Source organism: Rhea pennata, chromosome 1 (genome assembly GCF_028389875.1).
Source record: "Rhea pennata isolate bPtePen1 chromosome 1, bPtePen1.pri, whole genome shotgun sequence".
Classification (NCBI taxonomy): Eukaryota; Metazoa; Chordata; class Aves; order Rheiformes; family Rheidae; genus Rhea; species Rhea pennata.
Genome location: NC_084663.1, coordinates 138,693,885 through 138,721,332, shown reverse-complemented (window position 1 = coordinate 138,721,332; position 27,448 = coordinate 138,693,885). Strand labels below are relative to the sequence as shown.

The window sequence follows — 27,448 nt, the reverse complement described above, 5'->3', positions numbered from 1 at the left end:
CCGGGGGCAGGCCCTTGCCCGCCTGCTGCTGCTGCTGTGGGGCCGGCGCGGCGCGCCCTGCCTTGCCCTCCACCTGCTCGCCGCTTTTGTTGAGGGGAGCCGCGGCCGCCCCATACCCCCGCCCGTGGTGGGGCGGCCCCGGCGTGACCCGCGGCTGCGGACCCCGTGCCCGCCGCGGGGCCAGCCCGGCGGCCTTTGTCTGGCGGACAGCCCACCGCCACCTTCCTCCTCCTCCTCCTCGTCCCGCAGGGCCCGGGCTGCCCCCCTTCCGGGGCCGGGCCGGGGCTCCCCTGCCCGAAAGGGAGGGGAGAGCGGCGCCCCCGCGGCGGGAGCTGCCAGCGGGGCGCAGGTTTCGCCGTCTCCTCGGGGGCGGCGCAGCGCCCCGCCGCCCCCGGCGCTCGGCGGCGTTCGCCCCGCCGCTGGTGTGCCGCAAGTTGGGAGTTGCTGGCCCCGCTTCGCCGTGAAACAATACGGCGGGAGCAGGAGGAGGAGGAGAGCGCAGGAGGGGAGGGGACGCGGCGAAGTGGGGGCAGCCCTCGGCCGCCGCCGATGGGGCCGGGCCGGGCGGGCGGGTAGGTGGCTCGGCGGGCCGCCGCGCGCCGGCTGGCGCTGGGGAGCGGCCGGCAGAGGCAGGCGAGCCGCGGCCCCGACGGCCGCCGCGGGCGGCGCGGGGGCGCCATGGAAGACGTGGGGCTGCGCGGCGGGCGGGAACGGCTGCCCGGCGGCGACCCGCGCCTCAGCGCCGGGCTGGTGGAGCCGGGGCAGATGGTGGTGATGGTGGAGCAGAGGGGCGCCGAGGGCTACAAGCTGGTGGAGGTGCTGCTGACCGGCGGGGCCCCCTGGGGCTTCACCCTCAAGGGCGGCCGCGAGCACGGCGAGCCCCTCATCATCACCAAGGTAGGGCGCCCGGCGGGGAGGGCGCTGCCGGGGGCCGGGGGGAGCGGCGCGGGGTCCGGCCGTCTCCATTTTGGCGAGCGGTGGCGATGTTGGACGTGGTTGTGCCCGGCCGGAGGTGTAGTAGCGGCGTCCTTCCAGCCCCGCCGGCCTTCCCGCGGCGGGCAGGGGACGCTGCAGCCGCCGCGGGCGCTGCGCAGGGCGCCGGTCCCCTCGCCCGGCGGCCGTGGCGGCGCCGCGCCGCCGAGGCCGCGCCGCACCTGCGGCCGTTACGGCCGTTGGGGCCGCGCGCGGCGCCGCGCTCGCTCCGCTGCGTGCGAAGCGGAGGCGGCACGGCTGGAGGCGGCTGCGCTGCGGCCGTGGCTCCGCTTCTGGCGCCCGCCCGCCTTCCCTGCGTGAGCGCTTCCAGGGGGGCGTTCTGAAAGCGAAGGGCGCTCCTGGGCGCTGGGCTCCGCAGGGGGCACGTGTGCTCTGTGCGTGTTTTTTGGAGGTGCAGGGTAGCCGCGCTGGCTGGATTTCTTTACAACAGTATATCCAAGCAGCTTTTTAATTTATTCTATTTGTTTTTATTTATTTTTTTTTTTTGAGTGGCACGTTTGTAGCGCAAAATCAGCCCAACTTCAGCTTACAGAGCATCGTCTCTTCATAGGCTCTCTTATTCTCTATTAAAACCCTGAAAAATAGTTCTGTGCGCTGGTATCTGTGCACTGCGGCGATGGTGACTGGAGTGAAGGAGCTCCACTCCCTGCCCTCCACGGCAGATCCTCTGCTGGGCCCTCTCCGTTCACCCGGAGTCCAGGAGTGTGTAAAAAAACAGGAGAAGCCTGGAGAGTGTAAAAAGAAAGACTAAAACTTCATTGTTCTGACACTGAGTTTTCTCTGGTGTTGTTAAACTTGCAGATGCAAAATAATTGGGGTAATATTTGTATCCCCCTTCCTTAAACAAAAGCTCTTGTGGCTACTGACAAATCTGTGCTTCAAAGTGGGGGGAGGGGGAAGCTCCTGGAAAAAAATACTGTTTTGTTTTTGTTGTTTTTCATTGCTTATTGTATGTCCTTGTATACCAATAGCTTTAATCGCGGTGTATTGGGCGTGAGTAGAAGTACATCACATTTTCTAAGGAATATTATTCATTTGGCTGTGTTCTGACGTACAGATCGCTATCCCCAATAGTAGTTTTGTTTTTTTTTTGTTAAGGCAGAGTTCTTGTTGCACAGTGAAAAAAACTTTAAAATGGATCCACATGTAGTTGGGGAAAAAAAACGTTAACAAAATACATTTCACTCAAGTTCTGTAGCAAAGAAATATATGCTTTTGGTCTACTGATCTGATTCTCTCCTCATTTTAGAAGTACATGAAAAATGTCAGAGGTCAATAAATCATGTTCTGTCCAGACCAGAAATTATCCTCCTCTTAATTTTTTATTTGGATTCATTGCAAGTTGTCTAGCTGATTCTTTTCTACAACCCTTGAAATTCTTGTGTTATGGACTTTCCCAAGTTAGGACTTCTCATACCATCTTTTTCTAGATCTTTTCCCTACTGCTGTTTTTCAAGAAAAACATTGTACGTCAGAAGATGTATATGCTCCAAAAAGATTGTGCCTCTTACCAGTATCCTGAATTACCAAGTATCAAAACTGTGAAGATTCGAGGAAAGAGCTACTTATGTATGTTTTAGCTATCAAGTACCAAATCAATTAAGTCCTCTTTTCTGGTAGTGGCTAATGCTACCTGTAGAGACTGATCCTCTTGCAGTGATACTTATTTGGTGGTGTTACCTCTGCATTAGGTAATACACTTAAGTATTTGTGGCATGAGGATATGGCTGTGGTATATAAAGAGAAGTATCTGGGAATAGGAATCTTTTAAACTGTATCTGTTGCCCAAGGAATAATTATGTGGAGCTTTGATACCTCTCGAAAATGTGCCACTGTGCAAAAGAGAAATTTTTCTAGGTTAGTGGCAGTGGACCCAGAAGAGACAACTTCAATCATTTCATGGGTTCTGAGGCTTGGAGTGAATTTTTATTTGCAGCTGTTCAACATAAAGAATGAGTTCTGAAAGTAGGGATTTAGGCTTATGTCACCTGTGTCCCCAGTACTCCAGTTCTTTAACTACAATATCTTCCTCTTCGTTTGGCCCATCCATCTTGTTGGGAGTGAGGGTTGTTTCTTTTTTTTTTTTTTTTTTTTTTTTTTTTTTCCTGTAGAGCTTTCAGTGGTGGAAAACTACTGGAAAGAATGGCTTAGCGCTGCTTGGCTAAAACAGTCCCTCATCGTAGAAGGAGTTGGGCAGTTTATCTCCTCTTGTTTGAAGAAAGCCCCGAACTTGAGTCTTCCACTTCCTGAGTAAAAGCACTTGATCATTAGGCTATCATAGAAAAAGGCAACACCACTTCATTTGTATTTCCTCCTTTTCCTGTGGTGTGTTTTGCTCTCTTTTCCAGTAGGCTGATTATTGTGGCATCCAAGAAAATCTACTGAACTGAACCTTCAGAATGTCTTTGGAAAAAAAAAGTCCTAATTTTGCGGATTCAAACAGTGCTTAAATGTGAGCTTGATATTGAGCTCTGCCTCACTCAAGTCCAGGGCTGTTCTGAGGAAGTGAAGATATATGACATTAAGTGCCACTTTTTAAGGAGAGGAATGTGACAAGGTGTGAATGGAGTTTCAGATAGCAGCTGCTTAAGAGGGATTTCTAAAATTCTGTCTGTCTCCTTTCTTACCACCAGCTCTAAAGCTCAATCTTTGAAGAAAGTTACACCTTTATATAAATATTGGGAGGTCTGTGGCTCAACTATTTCCAGCTTTCCTTAGCATATGCAAGGCAACTAGCATAACTGTCTAAAATGTAGCACCTGAAAATACTATATTTGAAAGACATTAGTAAACAAGTTTATGTTGTTCATTTTACTGCTCTTTCCCTGTAGCAAACTTCTTTGGTGTTAGTTTCTCTGGCTGTGTATCCACATTTCACTTGTTAACAGGAAACAAAATGTTTTTCTAGCAATTATCTTTGGGGGACTCCAGGGCAAGAAAAGTTGCAAAAACTATTTGGGAATTTCTTGTTTTAATTGACTAGATTTCAAGTTAATAGTGTCCTTTGATCCACCAAACTGCCAATAATCACTGAGAGAAAGGCGTGCTAAACAGGAGAAAAATCTATGTTTTCAGTCTCAGCAGGGAGATAAGCATGTGTTCAGCCGCTGGAATGTTGGGAGAAAAAAATGCTTTACTCATGCAGCATGCAGGGAAAGGTCAAACTGAAGTCACACTGCTAATGCTCAGTAATAGGCTATGCCATGGGGAGGGGGGTGATTAAGCTTCCCTCTTTCATGATATTGTTTGTTTCTGTAACTGAAACAAGACATAGAGAAATAGTCCTGAACTAGATAGGTAGAATCTCAAGTTCATCTACCATGCAGAAGTGGTTTTGGCCGGGGGGAGGGGGAGTGCATTTTTTTTAGCCTTTTTCATTGTTGCTGCAATAGGCACAGAGAAAAACGGTGCATGATACAGCTTGCTCAGTCTTTAAATACAGTTAGTCTTCTGCAGCTAGCCCCACCCACATGCAAGCATATTGCTGACTAATATTTAAGAAAAAAGTCTTTTTTGTATTGCTATCACATTGCTTATTGTTTTCATCTCTTAAAAAAAGTGCTTTACATTTTTTTCCTGATCCTTGCATTCAGGGATGTAGGTGATAATATTCCAAAAAATTGCCCAAAGGCAACTTGTTCTTGCTTAATTTAGTATCTTGAAAGAAAAGACCTGCTTTTTATAGTAACCTGTGTATTTCAACAGAAGATGAAATGACTGCTTGGTGGACTTTAACTAGGTCTTACAAGCTGTGGGTCTCTTTCTTTCTTTCCCCCCCTTTTTTTTTTTTTTTTTTTTTTTTTTTTTTTTGCTTCATTTTTTAAAGAAACAAAGTGATCTGGAGGATTAGAAATAATGAAAATAAAAAATCAAGCTGCTCAAGTGTGAAACTTGTGAAAATCTCTGATAGCTGCACTATCTTGATTACTTTTACTTTAAAATGACTCTTATCTTAGTTGAACAACTTGTGTTACAGCATTGATGGATGGAAAGCATTGGTGTAAAACTCATCTCACTTCCTACATTAACAAAATACTTAAAAACTCTGAAGTTGTTCTGCAGTCAGCATTATTCTTATTACATTAATAAATATGAAAAAATGTAGTTTGTGCTTTTCAAGAAAGCTTGATATATCATTTAGATTAATTCTTCTTTAGCACCAGCATTACAAGGGCCTGCAGCCATACCTCCTCAAGCCATGATCTCATTGCAGGCTAATTTAGGCAGGGCTTGGCTGGTATTTCAACAAGATTTCCAAGTGAAACCTGGATTGTTGCAAGAAGTTGTGTTGTTGATTTAGTAGACGGGAGTTCTTGTCTCCTGAATCAGTGCTGAGTTCATGTCCCAGCTGGAGGCTTCTCTTTCAGGAGAGAAGTAGTATTGACAGACTTTCTCACCCTTATTTATTTCTCTTAATTCCATTGCACTACCTAAGTGTTCCTGTATGTGGTTAGGTGCAAATTGTGATTTGTTTAACCTAGTTACTAAAATTATTTAAAGTAATGCTTCTGTATTGATTGACTGTAGAACTTTTCCATACCACTTGCATCAATTTATTATTTCAGTAATGAGTGAAATGATTACTATTTTCATTTGAGTAATCATTAAAGCTATGCCTAAAAGCAATTACTTGCACTGATATACTGGAATAATATTTGAAAAAAAAATGCTTTCATGGTGGTATGTAAAACTAAATTAAGAGAACACAGTTTTATTCTCTAACATAAATACCCAATTGGCTCCCTCAAGTTAACCTGGATGTGAAATTTGATGTCCATGAAACCAGTGTTTAGTGGTAATCCCTGGAAACTACTGCCTGTTTCTAGATAAATGCATTGTCATTTGTGTGAGTAGTTGGTTTAAAAATTATTAGGAGCTGTTGTACTGTGACTGAGAAAGAGTTCAATTTAGTTCTCCCAATCTTGCAAATTTTTCATTCGTTTTTTTTCTTCAGTTTTAGAAAGATAATACATGAACTAGTAGACATGTGATATAGTATGGGCTATACCTAGAACAAAGATCTCAGCCAGCCAATCAGCAATGTAAAAAAATATATCAAATCACATTTAATATTTTTTTTCAAACTCTTACTTAGTTCTTTATCTTACTGCATTTGAGGAAAAAAAAAAAAAGTCTGTGTTGGACTGCCTTGTTCTTTGTGTTACTAAGTTTGATAGTATAGCAATTTTAGGTAAGGTCTGTGTATTACAACAAAGTTTCTGTGTTAGGAACTAGGTAACATCGTGTTGATACTTACCTTTTTTCTTTGTCAGCTACATTAAAAATTTTTTCTGTGTAATAAAAACAGTTCTGGTTTGAATAGTTTTTGCATTTTTGTCTGGTTGCTGGATCCAGGTCTTAATTATTGGAAGGGAGGAATTAGTTTACTTTGATGCGAGAAGATATTACTACTTTTTTCTTTGGTAAGCTGTTTGACAAAGACAGAGCTCTCAGTTTAGCGTATTAGTTACTGTTGAATAAAGCTCTTCTTTTAAAACTATAGCTTATTGGCAGAATTATGCCAGTGATTTGCACGTGTTGTGAATGGAAGTCTGTGAATGGAAGTCTGCAAGTGTCTGTGAATGGAAGTTTTGGAAGTCTGAAGCTCAGAGCGGGTTGATTTGGCAACAGCGTTAATGGGTAAAGTGCCACTGGTATTGGAAATTATGTCTTTAAAGTTAGCATAGGTATTGCGATACACAAACTATTGTGTATATATATGAGAAATGAGAAATGTGAAAGGCTTGTGACTTGAAAAGTTTCAGGTCAGTTTAATGACATACCTAGACGGCAGCAGTCTGAGAGGACCATATTAAAAATGGTGTGTGTGCTTGCACTGAAACAATGCTTGTTTTTCCTTTGCACATTTCTCACTACCTCTGTATGATAGAAATCGTACTGAGAAGGAGTCAGAATGCCGTTTAAAACCCAAATGAAGAATCTTCCTTACAATAAGTAAACTTCTAACTTCTGAACCTACCAGTTACTTCCTAATTGCTTCCTTTCCTCTCCTCTATATTTTCCGCTCATAGCTACTTAGGGAAAAAAAATGAAAATCTACCATGATTCCTAATTAAAAACAGAACATAAACAGAAACATTTACATCTGTTAAGTCTAGCAGAAGAATTGATCGGTTTTGTGAGAACAGTTACTGCGAAGGATGTCAGACGGCAAAATTGCCTATCCATTTGAATGTTTATTAATTTGATCTATTTAAAGGGCAGTTTAAACTTGTTTTGTTGTTTGTATCTATTGCTTTTCAGTATGAATTTTGAATGTCACCATAGGAATGAGTGGTAGCATTAACATAGAGATAAAAGACCAGCAAGAGACCTCTAAGGATTGCTTGCTGTCGCCAGCGGATTGCCAAAAATGACATTTATTACTTGGTTATACATCGTATTTGTTTTTTGTTTGTGTTTTTAAGAGGAAAAAACACTGTGGGTTTGTGTGTTGTTTATACACCACATTTTTTCCAGTAGAATTTGATTAATTATGTGTTCTCCCACTTAATGCATATTTAAAGTAAGAGAGTATGGAAAGAACAAGGTAAATGGGAAATGAAACCTAGTCATGAATAGATTAGAGCAAACAACTGTTTAGTAGTGACCGAGCCAATATTATGTCACTTACCTGAGTGCTTTTTCTTGAGGAAAACCATTTCTGTTTAGACTTCATGTAGTCTTGTGATTGATACGGAGTACCTAATGTGCATATGGATCTAGTTCTGTGGCTTATTTTATTACTGAAAATTGAGACAGGTCCTAGCCATTAAGCAGAATTCTTGTGTGTTGTATGTTTAAATGATGTTGTGCATGATGAGTTTCTCAGAAGATATAATGTAAAAATTGGTGCAGTTATGCTGAGACTTCATGCATTTAATATGTGCAAAATTGCTCCTTATTTTCACTGTTTTGAGCCTCCTTGACATGAGGTCAACTGAAGGTTTTCCTTTTTTTTTTAAATACATGTTAAGAAAACTATTGATGTCTCTGTAAAACCAATAAGTCTTTCCATTTTTTTGCTCATTTTTAAAATAAGAAACAAAATTTGGCAGCCTTAAAATTCCACATAGGACTATTTTTAGTTTCCTGAAGATTATGCAGCAGGCTTTATTATTATTGTTATTATTTTAGAATAACATTCCTACTCTGGTTATAGATTTCAGTAGTTCTAATTTTTGTGCTTCCTGCAACTTAGTAAATAGTGGTAAGCTATAGCAAAACAGATTTTAATGTTTATAGAGTGGACGTAAGAAGCTGAGGAAACCTGTGTTTCCTTGATAAGTACCTAGGTGCCTACACTGGGTACCTAAAGTTAGATGAAATATATTCAAGCAAGGTTATTGTCTGTTTGTTTGCAATGTGTGTAGCTTTAGCTAAAATAGTTGGGAAATTCTTTATTCTTCTCATTGTGCTTTGTTTCTGAACATCACAAGAACGTAACTTTCCAGCTTGATTTATCAGACCAATCAGATGAGAATCTTAAGCTACTAAGGACTATGTTTGCAAAGTTGGGAGAGAGTTTCCTTCCCCTCATCCCCCACTCTGTAAGTTAATACAGTATCAGTACTCAGTGTCAAATTAATTCAGAACATTCTTGGTAAGCACAGGTCAGGTCACAAAGATAAGAGAATAGTTTCTGGAACGTAACAAGTAATTGAAGGATCTTTTTAGTGGCCTTTACATGTACCTGAAGGTCATTATGGAATGCCGGATTCCCCAAAAGAGAATGAGCCTACTGTTTGATAAATGCTAGAAATAGATCAAATTATGGCTTTGAGAAATTAAACAACTTGTCAGGTACACAATTCTTAAGTTGGATTGTAAAGAACAGAATACTCCCTTTGTAGAAAAAAATGGAAATAAGTGAAGTAAAATAAAAACACATGGGATAGAGTGTTTGACACTGTAGAAGAGCTGGTTATTTCAAAGTTCTTCCGAATCTTAATGAAACGGCAAAATTGGTTGGAAACTTTAAGCTCTTTAGGAAGGTGCTTAGTAGCATTGGCATCGAGGGGTAGGCTGCAAATCCCGTGTTACTGTATTTTTTTTTCTCCTCAACCCATTTAAAAAAGAAACCTTTCTCTGCTACGAGCCTAGCTTTTCTTCCCTTCAAGTCACTTTCTCTCCATTTCTAAATTACTCTTCTTCAGAATTATTTAAATTCTACTAATTTATCAACACGCATCGACTCTGATGTTTGGAGTAGGAAATATGTTGTCATGTTTCTTGGATACATAGTTTCTAAGGACTTGTACGTACTCGAGCATTTTGAGAAATGCAGAGTAGCCCATTGTTCAAGGGTAGTAGAAAGTGCGAAAAATAATTCTCAGTAACTGAAGGTTGGAGATGGAGAATATGAGATCTCTACTGAAGTGGCTAAAAGCTCCAGGCCATCTCTCTGAGTAATAACAATGCAATTTCATCCCTTGCAAGCACTTTTCTAACTGAAGTGCCTTGTAGAAAGGAGGTGGATCATGATAAAGGGTCCTTTATTGTTGTGGGTGTAGGTGGCCTTATCTGTGATACTTTGCTCTGTAGCAAAGAGCTTGGGCTCTTGGCTATTCTGTCAACCTTGTTTCCAAGATTTAGGCTACTTTTGTACCCACAGGTTTGATTGCTCTGTCCAGATGGGAATTCAGTCCTTTGCTGTGTTTTCATATATCATCTAGTACAATAGGATATTTAGTTTTATGGTAATAATAGAGGTAGATATCTCCAGTCATTTTGGAAGAGATTGTCTCTTGCTGATGTGTGAAGTTGAATTCAATTTTGTTATACTGAAAATGTAGGATAACCCTCTGAAACTATTTTAGGGCTTTATTTTAAAGGTAACTTATGAACTTCTGTCTTAGTTGTACTTTTTAAATGTAGAGAGACCCAAGTATTAGTAAAATTTACTTAAAATTCAGAGCCTTTTGAAATGGCCATACTTTATTTTTAGAGTAATAAGTTATTCATCCTCAGTCATTCTGCTTTATTCTCTCTGTAGTAGACTTGTACTGAATTCTGAATAACTGAAGTAGAGAGGTCCATGCAGAGCATGAGAGTGCAATACATTTGTTCAAAATTGAGGCATAGGTACCCACTACTGTTCTCAATTTAGGAGCTTCAGTACTCTTCTTCAGTAAAATTGCTAATTGTTCCCCAAGTCCCTTCCCAAAGCTATAAAATCAGATTATTTTGGACTTTTTTCCTGTATCTTGAGGTAAAATATGCTTTGTTATAGACTTGCCTTAAAAGCTTCCAACATAAACCATGAAACAAAGCAGTAACTCCCAGTTTCTCAAATATGTGTAAAACTATTCAGCATCCTTCAGGAAATAAACCTTAGATGTTGGTTCAGTGAATACTTTAAAAAGTTATTGTTGAGGATGGAGGTTAACAATATTTTACTTGGAAGCTGCATATTGTCAATAAAACATAATCATTTAAGATACTATTGTAGAAAGACGATTTCATGGTAAAAAGTGAAATGCCTCCTACATAGTATCAGTTAGTCATCACTATTTTCCATGTTTTCTTAAACAAATGAAATGCAAAAATGAATTTCTGGATGTCTAGCTGGCTGATATCTGATATAACCAATACTCCAACTCCTGATGAATATTTAGAGTCTGGAAAATGAAAAAAGATACAGTATGGTAATTTTTTTTTCTCTATAAATACATATTTTCTTGACCTGGACGAAAGGAGAACTTTATATTTTCGTAAGAGACGATTGCAGTTGCCATTTTTGGTAAGGAATAAGAAAGCATCCTTTTCAGAATCATTCATTTAAATGAAAAAGATGAAAATACATTGTATTGACATAAGGTGCTTTGTTTTATGTATTTATATATGGAAAGACCTAAGTTCAGGGAAAACTTTAAGCTTCATGTATTTGTTAAATATGTCTATAATTAAGACTAGATTTTAGAGAAATATACTTTCAAAGGTAGGATTTCATTTAAACAATTTGTAATCTATTTCTCATGTGACAGCACTTCAGTAAAGTGTATTTATTTTTAAATCTAAAGACTGCTGTAAAATTAAAGGTCAATATCTTGTTGCAAAGCTGGAAGAGAATCTAGTATTTAATTAACATCTTAAATACTATTCTGATGCCATATGGTTATTTCTACTTTTTCAAAATTGCTAGCGCAAATTTTAAAGCTCTGTGGTAAACTTTTGTCCCTCTTTTAAACTATGTAATTCTAGTATGTGCACATATTCCTGTACTTTGTATTTTTTCCTTCTTCTGTTTTGTAAAAGGGGAAAAAATCCATCATTTTATTCCCCAGTTTATAAAACTTAAATTCCAGTGCTATATTCGTAAAATAAATGTTATTTCTACAGTCTTCACCTTCTGGAAACTTTTCTGACTCCTAGGGGAGATGGCTATCCAGAGCAGGGAGGAGGATTGTGCATTTCCCTATCACACCTTCAACACCTGTGTAGTTTCTGTGATTGCTCAACCTGGTGATAGGGAGGGTTGTTGGGCAAGCCTTGTGTTGCTCAACTGAATTTCTTCTGGTTGATTAAGAAAATTCTTGTCTTAAAAAATAATCATAGCCATGACCTAATATGTCAAAGGTGTAGGTGATTAAAATGTGACAGTAGAGAGGCATGTGGTGCCTTAGTGGTTTTTTTGGTTCCATGAAGCAAGTGACAAGTCAGAGGTTTACAAAGCTTCAGAACAACCATGTGAGAAGCATCAGAGGAACTGAAAATGTTAGTGAATTGGAAACTGGGAGACCTATTACATAAATTGCCCATTTTGCCATGGATAGCTTGTGTGCCTGAGCTGAGTTGTTTGGCATCTTTGCCTCAGTTTTCAGTGGCTGAACAGGAATAATAGTTTCTGTACTTTGCAAGGGTCTGTTTCTCATGAAATAGACTGAGATTAGAAATGCTGAAATATTACGGTGATGTAAGACTTCATAGTCTTTATAGTAAAAACCAAACCTCCAAATATATGGAAAATCTAGGTGCATGTAAAAGTGATCATCCTAAAAGGCTGTAATTGTGCAATTCAGTTAGGAATAAATCCTTTTTCACAACAGGAAACAATGCTTAATGTTTGTATATCTCCAGCATTCTTCATAAATAATGTATTGAAGTGAGCAATTAGATGCTGCTTCACAAAATTAAACCACAGTACCTACCTAAAACGCTCAGATGCTCTCAATGCATCTGAAAAGTAGGAAAGATTAATGGATTGAGAGAGTTGAGTCTGTCAGCACTTCGATGAGAGGAAAAAACTCTGATACAGATTTCTAATAGGAAAGGCTAACTAGACATTTGAATCTATGAGATTTGAAACATTTGTTAGCAATAAAGCTTCTTAAGAAAATAGATTTTGTAGCCAAAACATATGGTTCTGCTGACCATTTGAATTTCCTTTGATTTTTCATGGCTATGACTTGCTTGCAACTCCTTCATGGAAATGTTTTGTCAGTGGGTTGAAGACTGATAGTAGTAGTGTTACTTACCGTCTTTAAGTTGGTGATATAGGATACAAGTTTCAGTAGAATGAAGGGAATGTGTATGTGTTTTTTTTTTTTCCTAATTGAAGCTGAACTTAAATTTTAATTTCTTCATCTGCACATGCACAACTAACTAGAGGTTCCTGTTTGCTCCAGTGCATTGCATCAATATTTTATACAATCATTCCTTAACTGATTTCAACTGGTGTTGGGCTTATTCAGACTTCCCATTTGAAATCCAGTGCTGCAAACAGTATGTCTTTAGCAACCTAGTTTATTTTGTTGGAAACTGACTGGGGAAATGTTGCATGAGCAATTTAATTAGCAAATTAGAGGGAGTGGAGATGAGCAGCAGGGAGGGGCCATGCAGGTATACAGTCACACGCCCTGCAATGGCTTACGGACTATCATACCGTTGATTTGCAGTGGAAATCAGTCTGAAATACAGAAGTCATTTCAGACAGTAGGGGATAAGCGTTGTGACTTTTCATTTGCTTTAATGAGCAATCCAAGTGCAGACCTGTACTTTTTCTTCATTTCATAATTCCAAAAAATGCATCCAGCCCTCCTGCCTCTTTGGAGGACAAAATGGCTGCTAATGGTTACTGGTAAAAGGAGAAGGCTTTTTTTTTTTTTTTTTTTTTTTTTTTTTCTTTTTTTTGTCTTTGATTACATTAAATACTTCAAATGTGAAACACTGGTAAACATTTCAAAAGTGTTTACCACGGCAGATCTCTTCAGAGGACTTACACTCAGTTGAGACTTCTACTAGCTAAGCACTTTCAAAAGTGTTTAACTTCAGCAACACAAGGTGTATGTGCAGGCAGACATGTGAACATACGGGAATCTGTCAAATATACCCCTTCTATTGAAGCAGAAAATACTAGAGATTTGCAAATTAAATGTTCTTTTTTTTTAACATAGAGACTAGTTTCTTGATTTGTTTCTTGGAATTGGATGAACCATTTCAGTTTAGATTTAACAAAATAATTGGGTTTGAGGCTGACATGCAGAAAGAAAACGTTCTGTCTAACTGACTAAAGTATGGTGAATTCATCAACCACTGAAAGAAAACGTGGTCTCACAATGGGAAGCATGAGACAACTTCATGATCAGTGAAATGACCGATACCACTGATGGTTAATTAAAGAAATGGGTCTTGGAGTAGGATAAGAATATGTTTTTTGTCAAACCATGGCTTTGATATTAATTTATTAAAAGGGCATAATACAGAAATTAGAGTAACGAAAAGATGTCTACACTTGTTTGTATTGAAATATATGATACAATGACCAGGAACTGGAGAACTGAGAGAAAGAGCAGTGTGTTTTGGATTTTGTTGTTGGTGGTGGTATAGTTGTGTTTGAAATTTATGCATTTGTTTTCTGGATTCAAAGCCAGAGTATACACAAAACTGTGACCTAGAAAAATAACCCGAATATTGGTATGCAACAGAGCACATCATTTTTTTCTGTTACTGCGACTTGTGCCACCAAGATGTTGTCTCATTTAGCTTTGCTTGATCTGAGATTTATTTTTGAAGAGAAGCGTGTCTAGCTGTTAGTGAATGTTTTGCAGTGTTTGATGGTAGTTGTCCAGGTGATACTTAGACTGTAGCAAAGAACCAGAAGAATGTCTCCTTTTTGAGATATTCTGACAGTTATTTCTCTTTCTGATTAGGCTGTGAGTTGAGGCAGGAGGAGAATGACTAACTAGTTATGCATTTATAAAACAACTGGCTTTAGTTGTTATATAATGACAGAAAGAGAATTTTCCCTTCTTGAGCACATATATTAAAACCTTACAGTTTTGGAAGGAAAGCAGGGACACCTTATGACCTCTGGCACATTCAAATATTTAGTATTTATGAGTATAAAAAATGTGAGTTTCAAATGCATTTTGTTTTACCTGACTTAAGTTCCCAGATACATTTCCTGAATTGACCAAAATTCTGATAATGAATACCAGTTTCTTCAAAGGTTTCAAAATTCTGTATTTGAAATTCAATATCTTAAGTTCATAAGCTTTAATTTCTGAAAGCCAGACCTCAATCTCAATGCAGTGATATTAAATCTGTGAACTGTATCTCTGTTATAGCACTTATTTAATTCATTCTGTGGCCATAGGCTCTACTACATACAGAAGGCAATGACTCTAAGAAGAGCTGAGATTCAGCTTCACATGGAAAGTTAAACATCTGAGACTTAAGACACAGTGCCATCGTGAAAAAGAGAGAATGTGATCCTCTGTTTTTTTTTTTTTTTTTAATAAGAGCATAGTCACCATAAATAGGAGGTGCTTTTTTAACCTCTGTAATTTGCCTTACTGGCAGTTGACCCAGACTTCCAGATTGTAAAAAGGATGTTGAAAATTGATTAACATGCTGGAAAGAGGCATATCATTCACTTGAAAACTGAAAATGTATTTTACTGATGTAAATTTAAAAAATACCTATCCTATTAGCTTTATCAAAAGAAGTTTGACTCTGTATGTCTGCACAAAACCAACACACAGTAGGTTTTTAATCTAGCATACATGAAGACTTGCCATGTTTGAAATAGCTGTAATAGTTGTTAACTTGAGGAGGAAACTTCCAAGGCAAGTGTAGATTCCATATTGCTTAATGTTTTTCTGAAAGGTGCTTCATCTAAAACAAGTTATTGGACTCCATGTCAAGGTACCTCAATGAAAGCAGATCAGAAATAACATTGGATTGTGATCTGACAGAACCTTTTGGCCTTTTTGCATTCATAAATTCAGGGAAGTCAGATCTTCTGAAATGAGATTGTACTGTAATATCAACCTTAAGCCCTTTGGCCTTGGAGTTGTAAGAAGAAAGTAAACAGGAGTCACTGCTGCCTTAAATATATGTCTTCAGCCATCTAATTTGTTGATATGTACCCTAATCATATACCCAGCAGTTCTTAAACGGAAGCTACAATACTGCATGAACAAGACCTGTTAGTTGGAATCCAGACTCTGAAGAGTATGGAGACGATTTGAAGAAATTTTGAATGGTCTGTTTTTAACATGGACATTTCTGCTGTAGGAAATACATTTTTCTGATGCATTAGCCAACTTAAGAGGAATACCTAAAGCATTAAGCCTGTGATGGTAACAAGTAATGTTAAGAGGTACCTATTTTGTGGAAAAAGAAACCCCAAAATACCCAGAAGTGGACATTCAGATTCTAAGCAAAAAAGTTTGAAATTGTATGACGATAGAGTAAATATTAGCGCACTGTAGGACCTGTAATCTGTAAAATCCATTAATTGTTCACAGAGGAACAGAACGGTGAAACTATTTTGACTAAAATTGTTCTTGTTAAGTGCAGGAAGAAATGGTTTTTATTTTGTATTGCATCCTGTTTGCAGGGTACTCAAATGAAAATATGTGGCTTTGTTGGTAGTTAAACACAGCTTTGGAACCTCTGTTTTTTTGTGATCATGGTTTAGCTCAGTTGGTTAGACATGGTGCTAATAATACCAAGCTCACGGGTTCAATCCCTGTATGGGCCACTCATTTGAGGGCTGGACTAGATGATCTCCAGAGGTCCCTTCCAACCTTATTAATTCTATGTTCAAAATCATAAGATTGTTTATATAAGATATGAAATCAGATCTCACTCTGAAATTATACAGTATTTTCATTCATCAGTTAAACTCCAGATGACTTTTGGTGTTAGAGTGGGTAAAATGGTGAATTTCTTCTGTCATTCCTTATGGTTTTCCCCTCCTTTTTTTTTTCTTTTTTTTAATGACAAGAATTTCTTTGGGAGTTAAGTTTACTTAGACACAAGTTGTAATTAAATGATTCTACTTAATGTCTGTTTCTATATTTTGTGTTATTTCCCATTCACACCAGTGATTCTTAACCTTATATTTAGCATCATGTTAGTGTTTGGAGGTAAAGCTTTCTTTGTAGGTTTGTCTCTGAAGTGTAGTAAGCTCTTAAATCTACTCATTCTGTTTTCAAAGAGCCCATCTTTGAAACGAGTGAAGTAGTGAAAATAAAAACTCTAAAAAATATTTTGGTTTGAAGAACAATTAAATCTCTTCTTGTGTGCCTAAAAATCTCCATCAGTCACAGGGTGCTACTGTGGATCAGCGTTACTCATTTTTCTGTGCTTCTAAAAAACAGAAATACTCATTGCATGCTGAAAACAATATAGAGCAGTGTTAGGAAGAATGAGCTTGTATGGATTGAAGTGCCCCCAATTATGTTTTTTATCTGTAGCACAGCTTTATTTTACTCCTTGAAGCATATTGGCAGACTGTTCAACTAAGAAGATACTGCAAGTAGTGACATGGAGATAGAAATATTTGAAGCAGACTTAATACCAATGTACTATGTATTGCTCAAAGGTAAGCTAAACAAGCATTGATTAGAGAACTGTACAGTAGAAGTGAAGCATTTTTTGGAAAACTAGATCTGGTTCTTCTGGTTCCTGTGTACTTGATGTCAAACATTATCTGTGTTTGCTGCCAACAGTATGTATTCTAAGTGGAAAAAATCCTAGCGCACTCTGTTTCTTAATATTGATGGACAGAATAACCACTCTAGTAAGGCTGCGCAGCTACTATCACCTATGCAAAGTGGTCAAGAAACATGTGGAAGCCGCCCGTAACGTGGTAAAATTCATTGTCAAGTAACATTGCTGACCAGAAGGAACTGATGCTCAGGTGCATTACCTTCAGGATGTCCTTGGGGTCTTTGACATTTTTGCAGTAGGAGGAGATGCAGGTTATTGGCATTGGAGCCATTGTGTTTAACGTATAATGCAATGTGGGAGCACTAGTCTGCAATTTTTTCACTTGGTCCACCTGAAGGAATTGCATCAAAGTCAGCAGGTTGTGAATTTTGGACCCTTGTGCAACTAGTGACCATGTCCACTAATGATGATCCCCCCCCCTTTTCATAAGAAATGGAAAATACATAACTAACTGCACAGCATAATGCCTGGTATTCTGAAAGATGGTCATCTAGCAGTAAAATGTGTGGATGCACCACATGTTGTCTGGTGATGTGAAATATGCCCCCCCCCCCTTAGCAAAACAAGATGAAGCTCCTCCATTCTTATAGGTAGCCTGTTTAGATTGTAAACTAAACAGAAAAACTTAGGTTTCTTGACTTTGACTTTCCTTGAGTAATGCATTGTAGACTTGCATGAGATTCAGTGCTTGCATGAAGTTCAGTGCTTGCAGAAAATGTTAGTGTGCTTTTTTCTCTTTATATACGCTTTGAAGATCAAAGTGCAAATTTCAGCTTGAATCTGAGCTCTAGCAATAGCAGTGGTGAAAACAAACTTCAGTTTAGTATGCTGAGAAAGAGTTCAGTGCCATCTTCCCAGTATTTGTGAGAAGAATCAACTTAGTCTGCCAGGGCAACAGCATGCCAGAAGCTGCCTGAAGAATGTAATAACAAACTTTCTGAAATACTACCAATATGTAACTTCTTGAAGGTGAGCTTGAGCTCTGGTAAAGGCTCACCCTACACCTGTGTGATACAGTATTTCACAGTTCCAGAATACCCAGTGATCTGCTTGGCAATTGAGACCTGAGCAAGTGTGCAGGACACTGGAAGTAGTTGTACAAGAATGATCAAAATGGCATCTTATCTTGGGGGCTGTCAGTTGTGCTTGTAATTCTCGCAAGGAAAACATCCTGTGGGAGCCTGTGTCTCACTTACGAATGGTCCGTTTGTCGTAGCCTGGCTGGAGTCAGCTCTGCAGCTCCTTGAGTGTGGGAGGTGTGTCAAGGAATTTTATTTCTTGTTGCTTTGTAGCTTTAGAGAGAAAGATCTGCAGGAAATAAATGTGGCTAATGCATTTGCAAAAGTGACAAGCTCTTAACATGTAGGTTAGGAACCTTAATGATACATTGGGCATCCCACTGATGAGGAAAGAATCTCAATCTTGCCAGTCAAAGATTCCATCAAGCACTAGACATACTTTTCCTGATTTGCTGTAGTCCCTGTGTGATGATAGTTGCAGGAAGATTTCCCTGTATTCTCAGAGCAGCTTCCTTTTACCTATTCAAATAATGAAAGTGGTGTTACTTCGTATTTTAAAATTCATACATTTTAAGGGAACCAGTATTTTAGTGCTAAAAGTGCATATCGTTCTGGTTCACAAGGCAAAAATTAATTGTAGGATAACTGGAAAATTTAGGAGAACCCTAATTTCAATTACAGTTATGTTGCCTTAAAAGATTCCTGTTATTTTGTTTAAGTGAACATTTATGGAATCATAGCATGTTAAGAAAGCCTACATGAGCTATTTTTATTTGGTCATAATTTGATTTGATTGGAAGAACTTTACTTGGTCACAGTTTGGCTGTGGTATTATGAGCTTTCATTAAAACTGAGTATTTACTAGGATTATTTAGGGATTTGATACCAGTTTCCTCATACAGCTTTAAAATTCTTAGCCTAAATCTTTTCATTTCATAAATGATAACCAGTATCACTTGTGAATCTGTCAGTGAGAATCTCTGTCAGTTTAGGCTTTATTGACATAAAATAGTGATTTGCTTACTCTCCAGTCCAAAGCAGAGCCTGATAAACTAGCCACGCTTTCAAACCAGTAAGGTGTCTTTTTTATATATAAATATAATAAATGATACAGTTTTGCATCGTAATTTGTCACTTGCATTTATCAAAAGCTTCTGTTTAACTTTGGCATTTTACTACCTTATAATAGTCTTACTGCATCTTACTAAATTTGCCATGAATCACAGTTCAAATAGTACAATACAGTAGAAAAATTTTTGTAGAACGACCATATTACCTATATTTCTTTTACTTTATCATTGGATGCCTGTGTATCCTTCTGTAAATGTACTTGTTCCTAGAGTCAGAGCTTTTTAATAGCTCCTTCTCTGTCTTTATCTGGAGTAGCTTTTCTATGAATATCTGTTCTGTGATGCAGCCTTCTAATGCTGTTTTTGAAAATCTGTTTATTCTCTTGCAAACATCATTTGTTATTATCACAGTAGTACTTAGAGACAGCGTGAACATGCACCTCTTACTAAAATTCCTTTACCTGTAATTGTTGACCGTGTGCATTAATTTAAAATCTAAATAAAAGAAATTCTTGCTTATTAGTCTCAACTTGCTATTATTACATGTTTTATAGCAGCTGCTGTATAGCCAGTGTCGTGTGCTCTTTGCTTTATGGATTGATTTCCTCCCTCCTTCTACTGCTTTCTTCCAAGCAGGACTGTTGTCTGAGGAGTCAAGTCTTCGGTATCGAGGAACGTAGGGCAAAGTCTACCAATCCTACTTTCCTGATATTGGAAGTAGGTGGTAGTTAATAATTAAGAAATGGTTCTGAGAAGCATGGTGTACTGTTTTTGTACTTTTTTTAAAAAATGGTTGTTTCCCCTCCTCTCTCCCCCCACTCCATACAGCATTTTAATAGTCAGCAATTTAAGGGTATCTGGACCATCTGTATTTAGAAGTGAACCAGCAAATCCATGGTAGGGTTGATCAATCAAAACTTCTTTTACTTGACTCTATTTTAATTTGCCTTCCACACTATCCATTAGCAATATACTTCATACTTGATTTTTTTTTTTTTTTAAAGTAGTATTTTACACAGCTCTCTGTTAAATGGCTTTATTGTATTTCTGACAAATATTGACTAGCCATCTCTGTCTGTTTCGTGATAGTATGCATTATAGATTAATGTATTACAGAACTACTATTTAATAGTTCTCCTCTCCATGTTCTTTTTCAGCTTAAATCTTTGCCCTGATTAAATTCTCCACATGTAAAAGTCAGCCAGTATCTCTGATCCACCTGTTGTTGTTCTTCTTTACATTCCTAAATTCTACTGGATTCTTTTGTATTAAATACTCAGTTTATGATAACATAAGGGATCGATGAAGTACCATAGTTTGTGAAGGAGAAGGGAGAACCTTCTCTTTCTAATTATTCCAGATTTTCAATTTACTTGTCTACTGCTGAACACTGAACTAATGTTTTCAGAGCACCGTCATAATAATTTAAAAATCCCGGATAAGCTCATGATTGCTTGTCTGTGATTCTGTGTTCATTGCTTGTGAGTGTTTAGGGTTTTTTTGTGTGTTGTCTTACCTACAGGGATTTTAAGCAATGCAGTCTTTATTGTATGGCACTTTGCAGCCAGCTGCAGTTTGCCTAACCGAAATAGTCTTGCATCATCTATAAATGTTGATTGCAGATAACTTTTTAAAAAATGCTGAACAGCACAGGCCACAGGATAGATGCCAGTGAGATTCTTTTGATAGCCTTTACGTATTGTGAAACTGCTCTTATTTGTGTGTGTGTGTGTGTGTGTGTGTGTGTGTTTGTACGTATGTGTATATGTGAATATATACGTATATATATATATACATATATATATAAAGTATTTTTGGGGTTCTTTTGACTAAGTGTTTATGAGAGGACTTTTTTCTTACCCTGTAAGAACTTAGTTTCTTTAATAGCTTTTGGTATGAGACACTGTCAAATACTTTTTTTTTTTTTTTTTTTTTTTTGGGGGGGGGGGGGGAGGGGGAAGGATTGCTTGGGTAATTCTTCCTTGTGTTGAATTCTTCAAAGAATTGTAGAACCATGAGACAGAAACCAGCAAAAATCAGGCTGTTCACTGTGTTTTGTACTGCCACCTCTTCTGTAGAGTGTAAGTTGGTAGAAACCACAGTGGTCATGTACTTGCCTGAATTTTTCAAGAATGTCACTTGAGGCCATTTTAAATTGAGGCCATTAGTTCCCTGTATTGCCTTCACTTTGTTAGGTAGCAAGGTTACTCTGAATTAGAGCTTATACTTTCCAGTTTTTGGTATGCTAATTTATGCATTACTTTAAAACATAGTCGGGTCTTTGTTGCAGGTTTCATTTCTTCCCTATTGCTGATGCTTCAGTTTGGGACTGTTCTACTAATTCTTCCTTTTGTAAGAAATTACTCTGGTATGTGTGAATTCTTCTGACTTTCTCTAAAACACTCGTTTTTTTTTTCCTTGCAAATTTTACGGATTGTTTCTCTTAACTGTTAGCACTGACAGAGCTTCATGTTCTGTGCCTGTATGTTATATGTAGATTGCTGCTCAGAATCTGCAGAATTAGTGACTGCAGCTTCAAATTATTGATCTTGGCTTCTCAGATCAAATAAAGAGCTTCCTTTTTTGATCTCTGAAAGTTTCTAGTTCAGTTCTTGGCACTCTTGAGAATAGCAGTATTGTGGTTTTAAGTGAGCAGAAAAACCTGTAAGCAAAATAAAGTTGTATGATACTATTGCTCTGTAGAGGATTACTTGAAATAAAACCTGATTTGCAGTGTGAGTGATGTGCTTGATCTCACAGACACCTGGTCAAAACCAGTCTTAAGAAGCAGCTGTATTTTTCATTCCTTAATGCTCCTATACTTTGTTTATAATGCAAGAACTTGATCCTACTTTCCCGTCAGGGATAATTACCAGCAAAATTTGAACGTACTTCACTTTTTGGGGGGGATAGTCTTGCGCAATAAGAATGCACATCCCAGTTCCTTTTGTAAAATTTTAAATACTCTTTAAATTAATGCTTAATCAGATATTTGGCACTGGTTTTGCCCTAGAAGGTAGCTAGCGCTCAAGTAAGAAAGTCCTACTTGTTGTGCCCCTGTTCAACACATCCTGTCCTGCATTTGTTGAATAGTCCTGTCACATTATTCTTACAAGCCTTTTACAGTTCATCTGTCACTGAGGCTTGCTTTTTGAGGGACGCTGAGCCCAAAATACTTGCATAAATTAATGATGCTTTATGTGGTTTGTTAGTATTTTCTTCTATTCCTGTCCATTGGTGTAGCATTACCTGTGTGTTTTGTTCCATTTCTGTAAGTGCTAAGACAATATAATTGACTTATCTAGCAACATACAGGTATGGATGTCATTTGCTTCTGTCAGGTTTTAGGAAGCTATGTGTTTTGTTCTATATTAAAGCTAAAGTAAAAATTTTATTTCCCTTCCCTTATTTCAGGAAAAGTTCTGAGTTGTGAGTGAGCTTTTTGAAATGACAGGTCTTTAGGTAAAGATTATTGAAGATTATTTTTCAAGGTAATTTGTGCCTAAATCGAGATTGTTGGAAAATCAAGGCACATAAGGTTAGCTGTGATCTAGGTTTTACTGAGGGGCCCAGATCCTGTTCTCAGGATCTATTCAAAGAAAACACTGCTCTTTTTTGGAATCTCATTTTGGCAAAAGACGCTTCAGTTCAAGATGCAGGCTTCCTTTGCAATCTCCTTTTTCTATTACTTTGTCACACCCTTGTTCATTTGCCTCTGTATGAACTCAACTGTGCTTTACTTAAGAAGAAAATGTTTTACTCCCAACATGCTGTGTGGGCTGGCTGATTGGAAAATAGAGCAGACTGGCTGGTCAGCTGAGCTGTGGGTTTGATCAGCTGCATTCCTGTAAATGGGCTAATTACGATTACGCACTGTTTGTGTTTGTGCACGAAGGAAGTTACCTAGCATTTAGGCTGAGAGGTGTTTGCAGATAATTTTCTGCCCATTTCTATCATTGGATTTGTTTAACTTAAATGCAAGCAGATAATATTAGTATAACAAAGCTTGAAATAAAATGTAAAGAAATGAGCAAAATAAAAACTTGTTATTTTGCAGGTTGTTCAGTTTGTGTTGGATATTTCTGGATCTTTTCCAAGTATAGGTCCAACATGGATTTTTATATTGCATTATTAAAAACTGAGAAGATATTTGTGCTTATGGTTTGTTCTAGAGAATCCTACTAAAGACTAATCTATCAATGGTCTCCATATTTTAAGCCTTTAACAGATATTTGCCAAGTACAACCTTCAGTACCTTCAAAGAAAGAACAGTGTATTCATCTCTGTCATTACTGTAAATTAGATCATCATAAAAGTGTCATAGTAAAAACAGTATCTTTTGATATTTGACTTTTTTGCCATTTGTTGGGATGGGAACTTTTAAAGGATTTTTTTGAGAAATTCATAGTTTATGGACCCTTTCTCTTCTGTAAATGAGAGGTCCTGTTATCAGTATTTTGCTGCTTACCTGTTCAGTAGAAAACAGAAATCTAGTTTCCAGCTTTACCATTCTATCATTTTGTACAATCTGTAGACAATTAGGGGAAAAAAAGGTAAGAAAATATTGTGTACTTTTTTCTCTATATAAATAAATGCAAGTGAACATAGCAGCAGCCAAAGGAAACATTCCTCTGTGATTGCAGCAAGGTTTGTCCAAAATAATAGACCTTGTATTTGCAAATGTTTGGTTTGCTTCTGATGTTTAACATTTTAGGCTCTTTAATGTACTTGGGTGCATACCAGGATAAGCGTAAAATTTCCAAATCCATTGGTGGACACCTTCTAAGGCAGGACCACCTGCTGCTTTTGCCCTGCTGTTTCAGTTGCTGGATTATACAGTTTCTTCCGTTCCAAGTTGAGGAAGATGGAGGAGGCTACTTGGTTGGGGAATTACTTAGCATAAAGTGTTTATGCAACCACAAAACCACTTTCTTGGTTTTGGAACAAAAAGTTTTATACAAATGACTTGTCTTGGGAAAAAGTCTTTTAAAGAGTGATACATACCCAAATGGGGTTGGCTCCACAGAAAGCTGGTCCAAGGCTGTACAGCTGCTACTTCCCATAAAATGAGGAGATCAAAAGACTACTGTCATTTCCTGCGCATATCAGGAATTACCTTGGGTTTTAACACTGAAGGAACTCTTGAAGGTTGTATATGAAGCTTGTTCTGTCACTCTAGTCACACCAGTACTGCTGAATAATTAACAAGTTGTTAAGAATAATAAATTATTTGGGTTTTAAAGGGATCACATAACTATTTCTACTGAAGTAATGAGCACTTTGGTATGAGATTTTAAACAGTGTAGAACTGTGATAAACAGTAATGATTTTGGGCATCTGAGTCAACACAGAAGATGGTCTCAAACATTCCTTCACCTCATGCCAAAAATAAGGGTTATACTTTCACTAAGAGAATGATTAAGCCTTCTGAGTACCACTAGTAATACAAACTGTGTTCTATACCTATAGAAGAAACTCTGATTTGCATAAATAATCCCAATGACAATATTGTCTCTATGTCATAAACCATTTCTGTAACTCTGTCAACTAAATCAAAAGCTTTGTCAAATGGGAATCTACAGTGTCTGTAAGCAAAATCAGGCCTTGTTCTTAAAATTTTGCAAGAGAAGGCCTCTAAAACTTTTGTAAGCTCTGATTTCAAATGCCTCACCTATCTTCATTCAACTTAGAGCCCACCTCTAGAAATAACTTCAAATAAAACTTTACTCAGAGACTCAATTCTTTTGGGTGATATACTGCTCGTGTGTGAAAGCTAGATATCCTGGTGCAGAAACTACTGCGTGCTGGCTTCTTAACCGCAGTCAGTGCTGAATAAATATTAAGCATCAGGTGACTAAATTTTTTCCTTGCAAGATACAACAGGGAAATCATGCTTTAATGCAATCTAAAGTATTAACATAAATCACAGCCATTTTAATGCCATTTTAGAAAGGGCTCAAGTTAATTCTACCACCTGGGTCTGTCACTTACATAGTAATGCCCTGGTAACAAGGACAGATTTTACTCTCTGAACTGTACTGTGCTAAGCATTTATTCAGTAATGTGGGTACAGTAATGGAAAAGGAATGGGTAGGGAAGTATAAAAGCTATATGTAGGAAGCCCTGTGAGTGCTGACTGCTAAGAATATTTTTAAATTTAATGGCCTTATTTTGTAGTTAGTCTGAGTTGGATTAATTTAATAAACATGTGATTTGCGGCAATCTGTGTTATATCAACAAAATTAAAGGATTTAAATAGGAAACATCTTTAGTGTCTATAAAGAAAGCATCTGTAGCTTTTATTTTTTTCACACTGTAAATAAAGCTCCGTAGTAGCCTGGATTGGATTTGCTAGTTTACTTTGTAAGTATTCTGCTGGCTAACAACATGGGTCAGTGCTGAGATGAGTAGCTTGGAGGAAGTCAGCCTGTATGTTCTTGGTTGTTATTCATCTTTTAAACTTTATGTTAAAATGAGTAACAAAAATGTTTTGAGGGTAAAACATAAGGAGGACGTGTCCCAGTTACCATAGCAGCAAGGGAGATGGTAGTCTTTCACAGGGATTTTTTTTCCCCCCCTCCTGCTGGCTATTCTGTATATTTTTATTCTCCAGCTCTCAATTGTGCTTGGTCCATGTCCCTCCTACCCCAACCCCCTACTCCAGCACCGGAACAGCTCAAGGTCAAGAATCTAGCTGTTAAAGGAAACTGTTTTGTTTTGCATTAAGATTAATGGAGCTTTAAACTAACCAGGAGAGAAGGATTGTTCTGCTGCAATTGTTAAACACATCCACACTTTTCAGCAGATACGTTTTTTAGTAGTGCTGCAAATCTTTTTTTTAACAAATTGAACAAGCAGTAAGATGTTCAGTGCAAATGTGTATGAAAGGTGAGATTGGATATGTACAAAAATAGCAATCAAAATAAAAAACTTAAGTAAACCACTGACAATTACAGTTTTGCTCAGTAGAGGAGCATTCAGTTAGAAATAACTTAAAATTATAGTTCCGTGGCTTTGTCCATGTTCATCTAGTTCGTTAACTTTTTCAAAATAACGTGATACAGTGATTAGCATTCACTTTTCCAAGTCATTTGATGGAGACAGACAATATGAGGAAGAGCCTTTGAGCCTTCCTTTTTGCCTACTCATAATGTGTAATGGTGGGTTCCCACCATTTGCTTTAAATATCTTCAAGAATCCTTTTGGGAGCAATATGGCAACTGTTTCAGTGATTTTGGATCATAAAAATCTCAAGGTTAAAATCAAGCAGAGGTGTTTTACCAGTCATATGCTTTTCATATGTGTAATTGGTTAACTTCTGGTGATTTTTCTTCATCTACACCACCTTCCCAAAGTCAGATGACAACTTACTGTATTTTCAGTCTTTTGGAAGAACAGAAGGAATTTGCTGCCTACATGTTGACCACAAAAGCCTTCAATATCATTATTCACTGAGGTTGTGCAGTCCAGAGATAAAGATGTTAACATTTCCTTTCAGCCATATGCTTCCGCGTTCTTGAGGCCTTTTTTAGCCAGCTCATCTGTATTTATGACTGGCTAAAGTATCAACATATTCTTCTGTACAGTACCTTAAAAGTATCTTTATCTATTTTTATTTTCTCTCTGTATGGGGGGAAGTATAAGATAAAGACCAGTGATTAGGGGGTTTCTCTTGCAGGCAGAGTTTTCTAAAGAAAATAAATCTGAATTTGTACAGGAATGTTTGGCTTGCATTCCACACATTGAGTCAATTTATCTCAGGGGCTCTCTTTTTTTTCCTCTCCACCCTCTAAAGGCTTGGTCACTGGAGGAGGGGGAAAAAGAAAGAGAGGAAAAAAGAAGGGGGGGGATGTATGTTAGATGGTAGGAAGAGATTTTGTAACCACTGGTGCCAGAAATCATCAAGGAATGTGTAAGCAGTGCCTCTTGTGACAGCATCCAGTCTATTTGAAAAGCAGTATGTGCCATCTGGCTTGAATTTTGACTTAATAAATTGCATGCAGCCGTTTTTTAACAATTCTGCTGAGATTCAGCTGCCTTGACATTTTATAAAGAGTTAGAGTTCAGATTTTGTTGGGGAAGCTACAGTAGTCACCTGATTTATGTTGTTCAGTTTGTTTTCAGTGTGATCGATGCAATTTGCTGATATTTGAGTGACAATTCTCTTTAAATAAACTCTTTAAGATTTGCTGACTCTTGAAAGCCTAATTCAGTAGAAGTGGCTTTTTAATTTTATTTTATTTTTTTTTTATATTCTAGATTCTGCGATTTTTCTTACAACTGCAGTTATTGTGGAATTTTTTAATAGCAAAAGGAGATTCTTAAGTTCAGCCAAGTCATTTGTCTAGGCAAAAGGCAAGCTTCTTTGTTGAAGAAGTTAGATGACTCCACCTAAAGGTTTCA

General features: G+C 38.2%; 1 protein-coding gene across 1 annotated transcript in view; it reads left to right on the top strand.

The window, feature by feature from the left end:
• Positions 1-678: 678 nt before the first annotated feature.
• SHROOM2 (shroom family member 2) overlaps positions 679-27,448 on the top strand; it is a 127,452-nt gene continuing 100,682 nt past the window's right edge. Inside the window, exon 1 of the mRNA XM_062601252.1 lies at positions 679-897. Coding sequence (XP_062457236.1) covers positions 679-897 — 219 coding nt within the window. The remainder of the gene's footprint in view (positions 898-27,448) is intronic.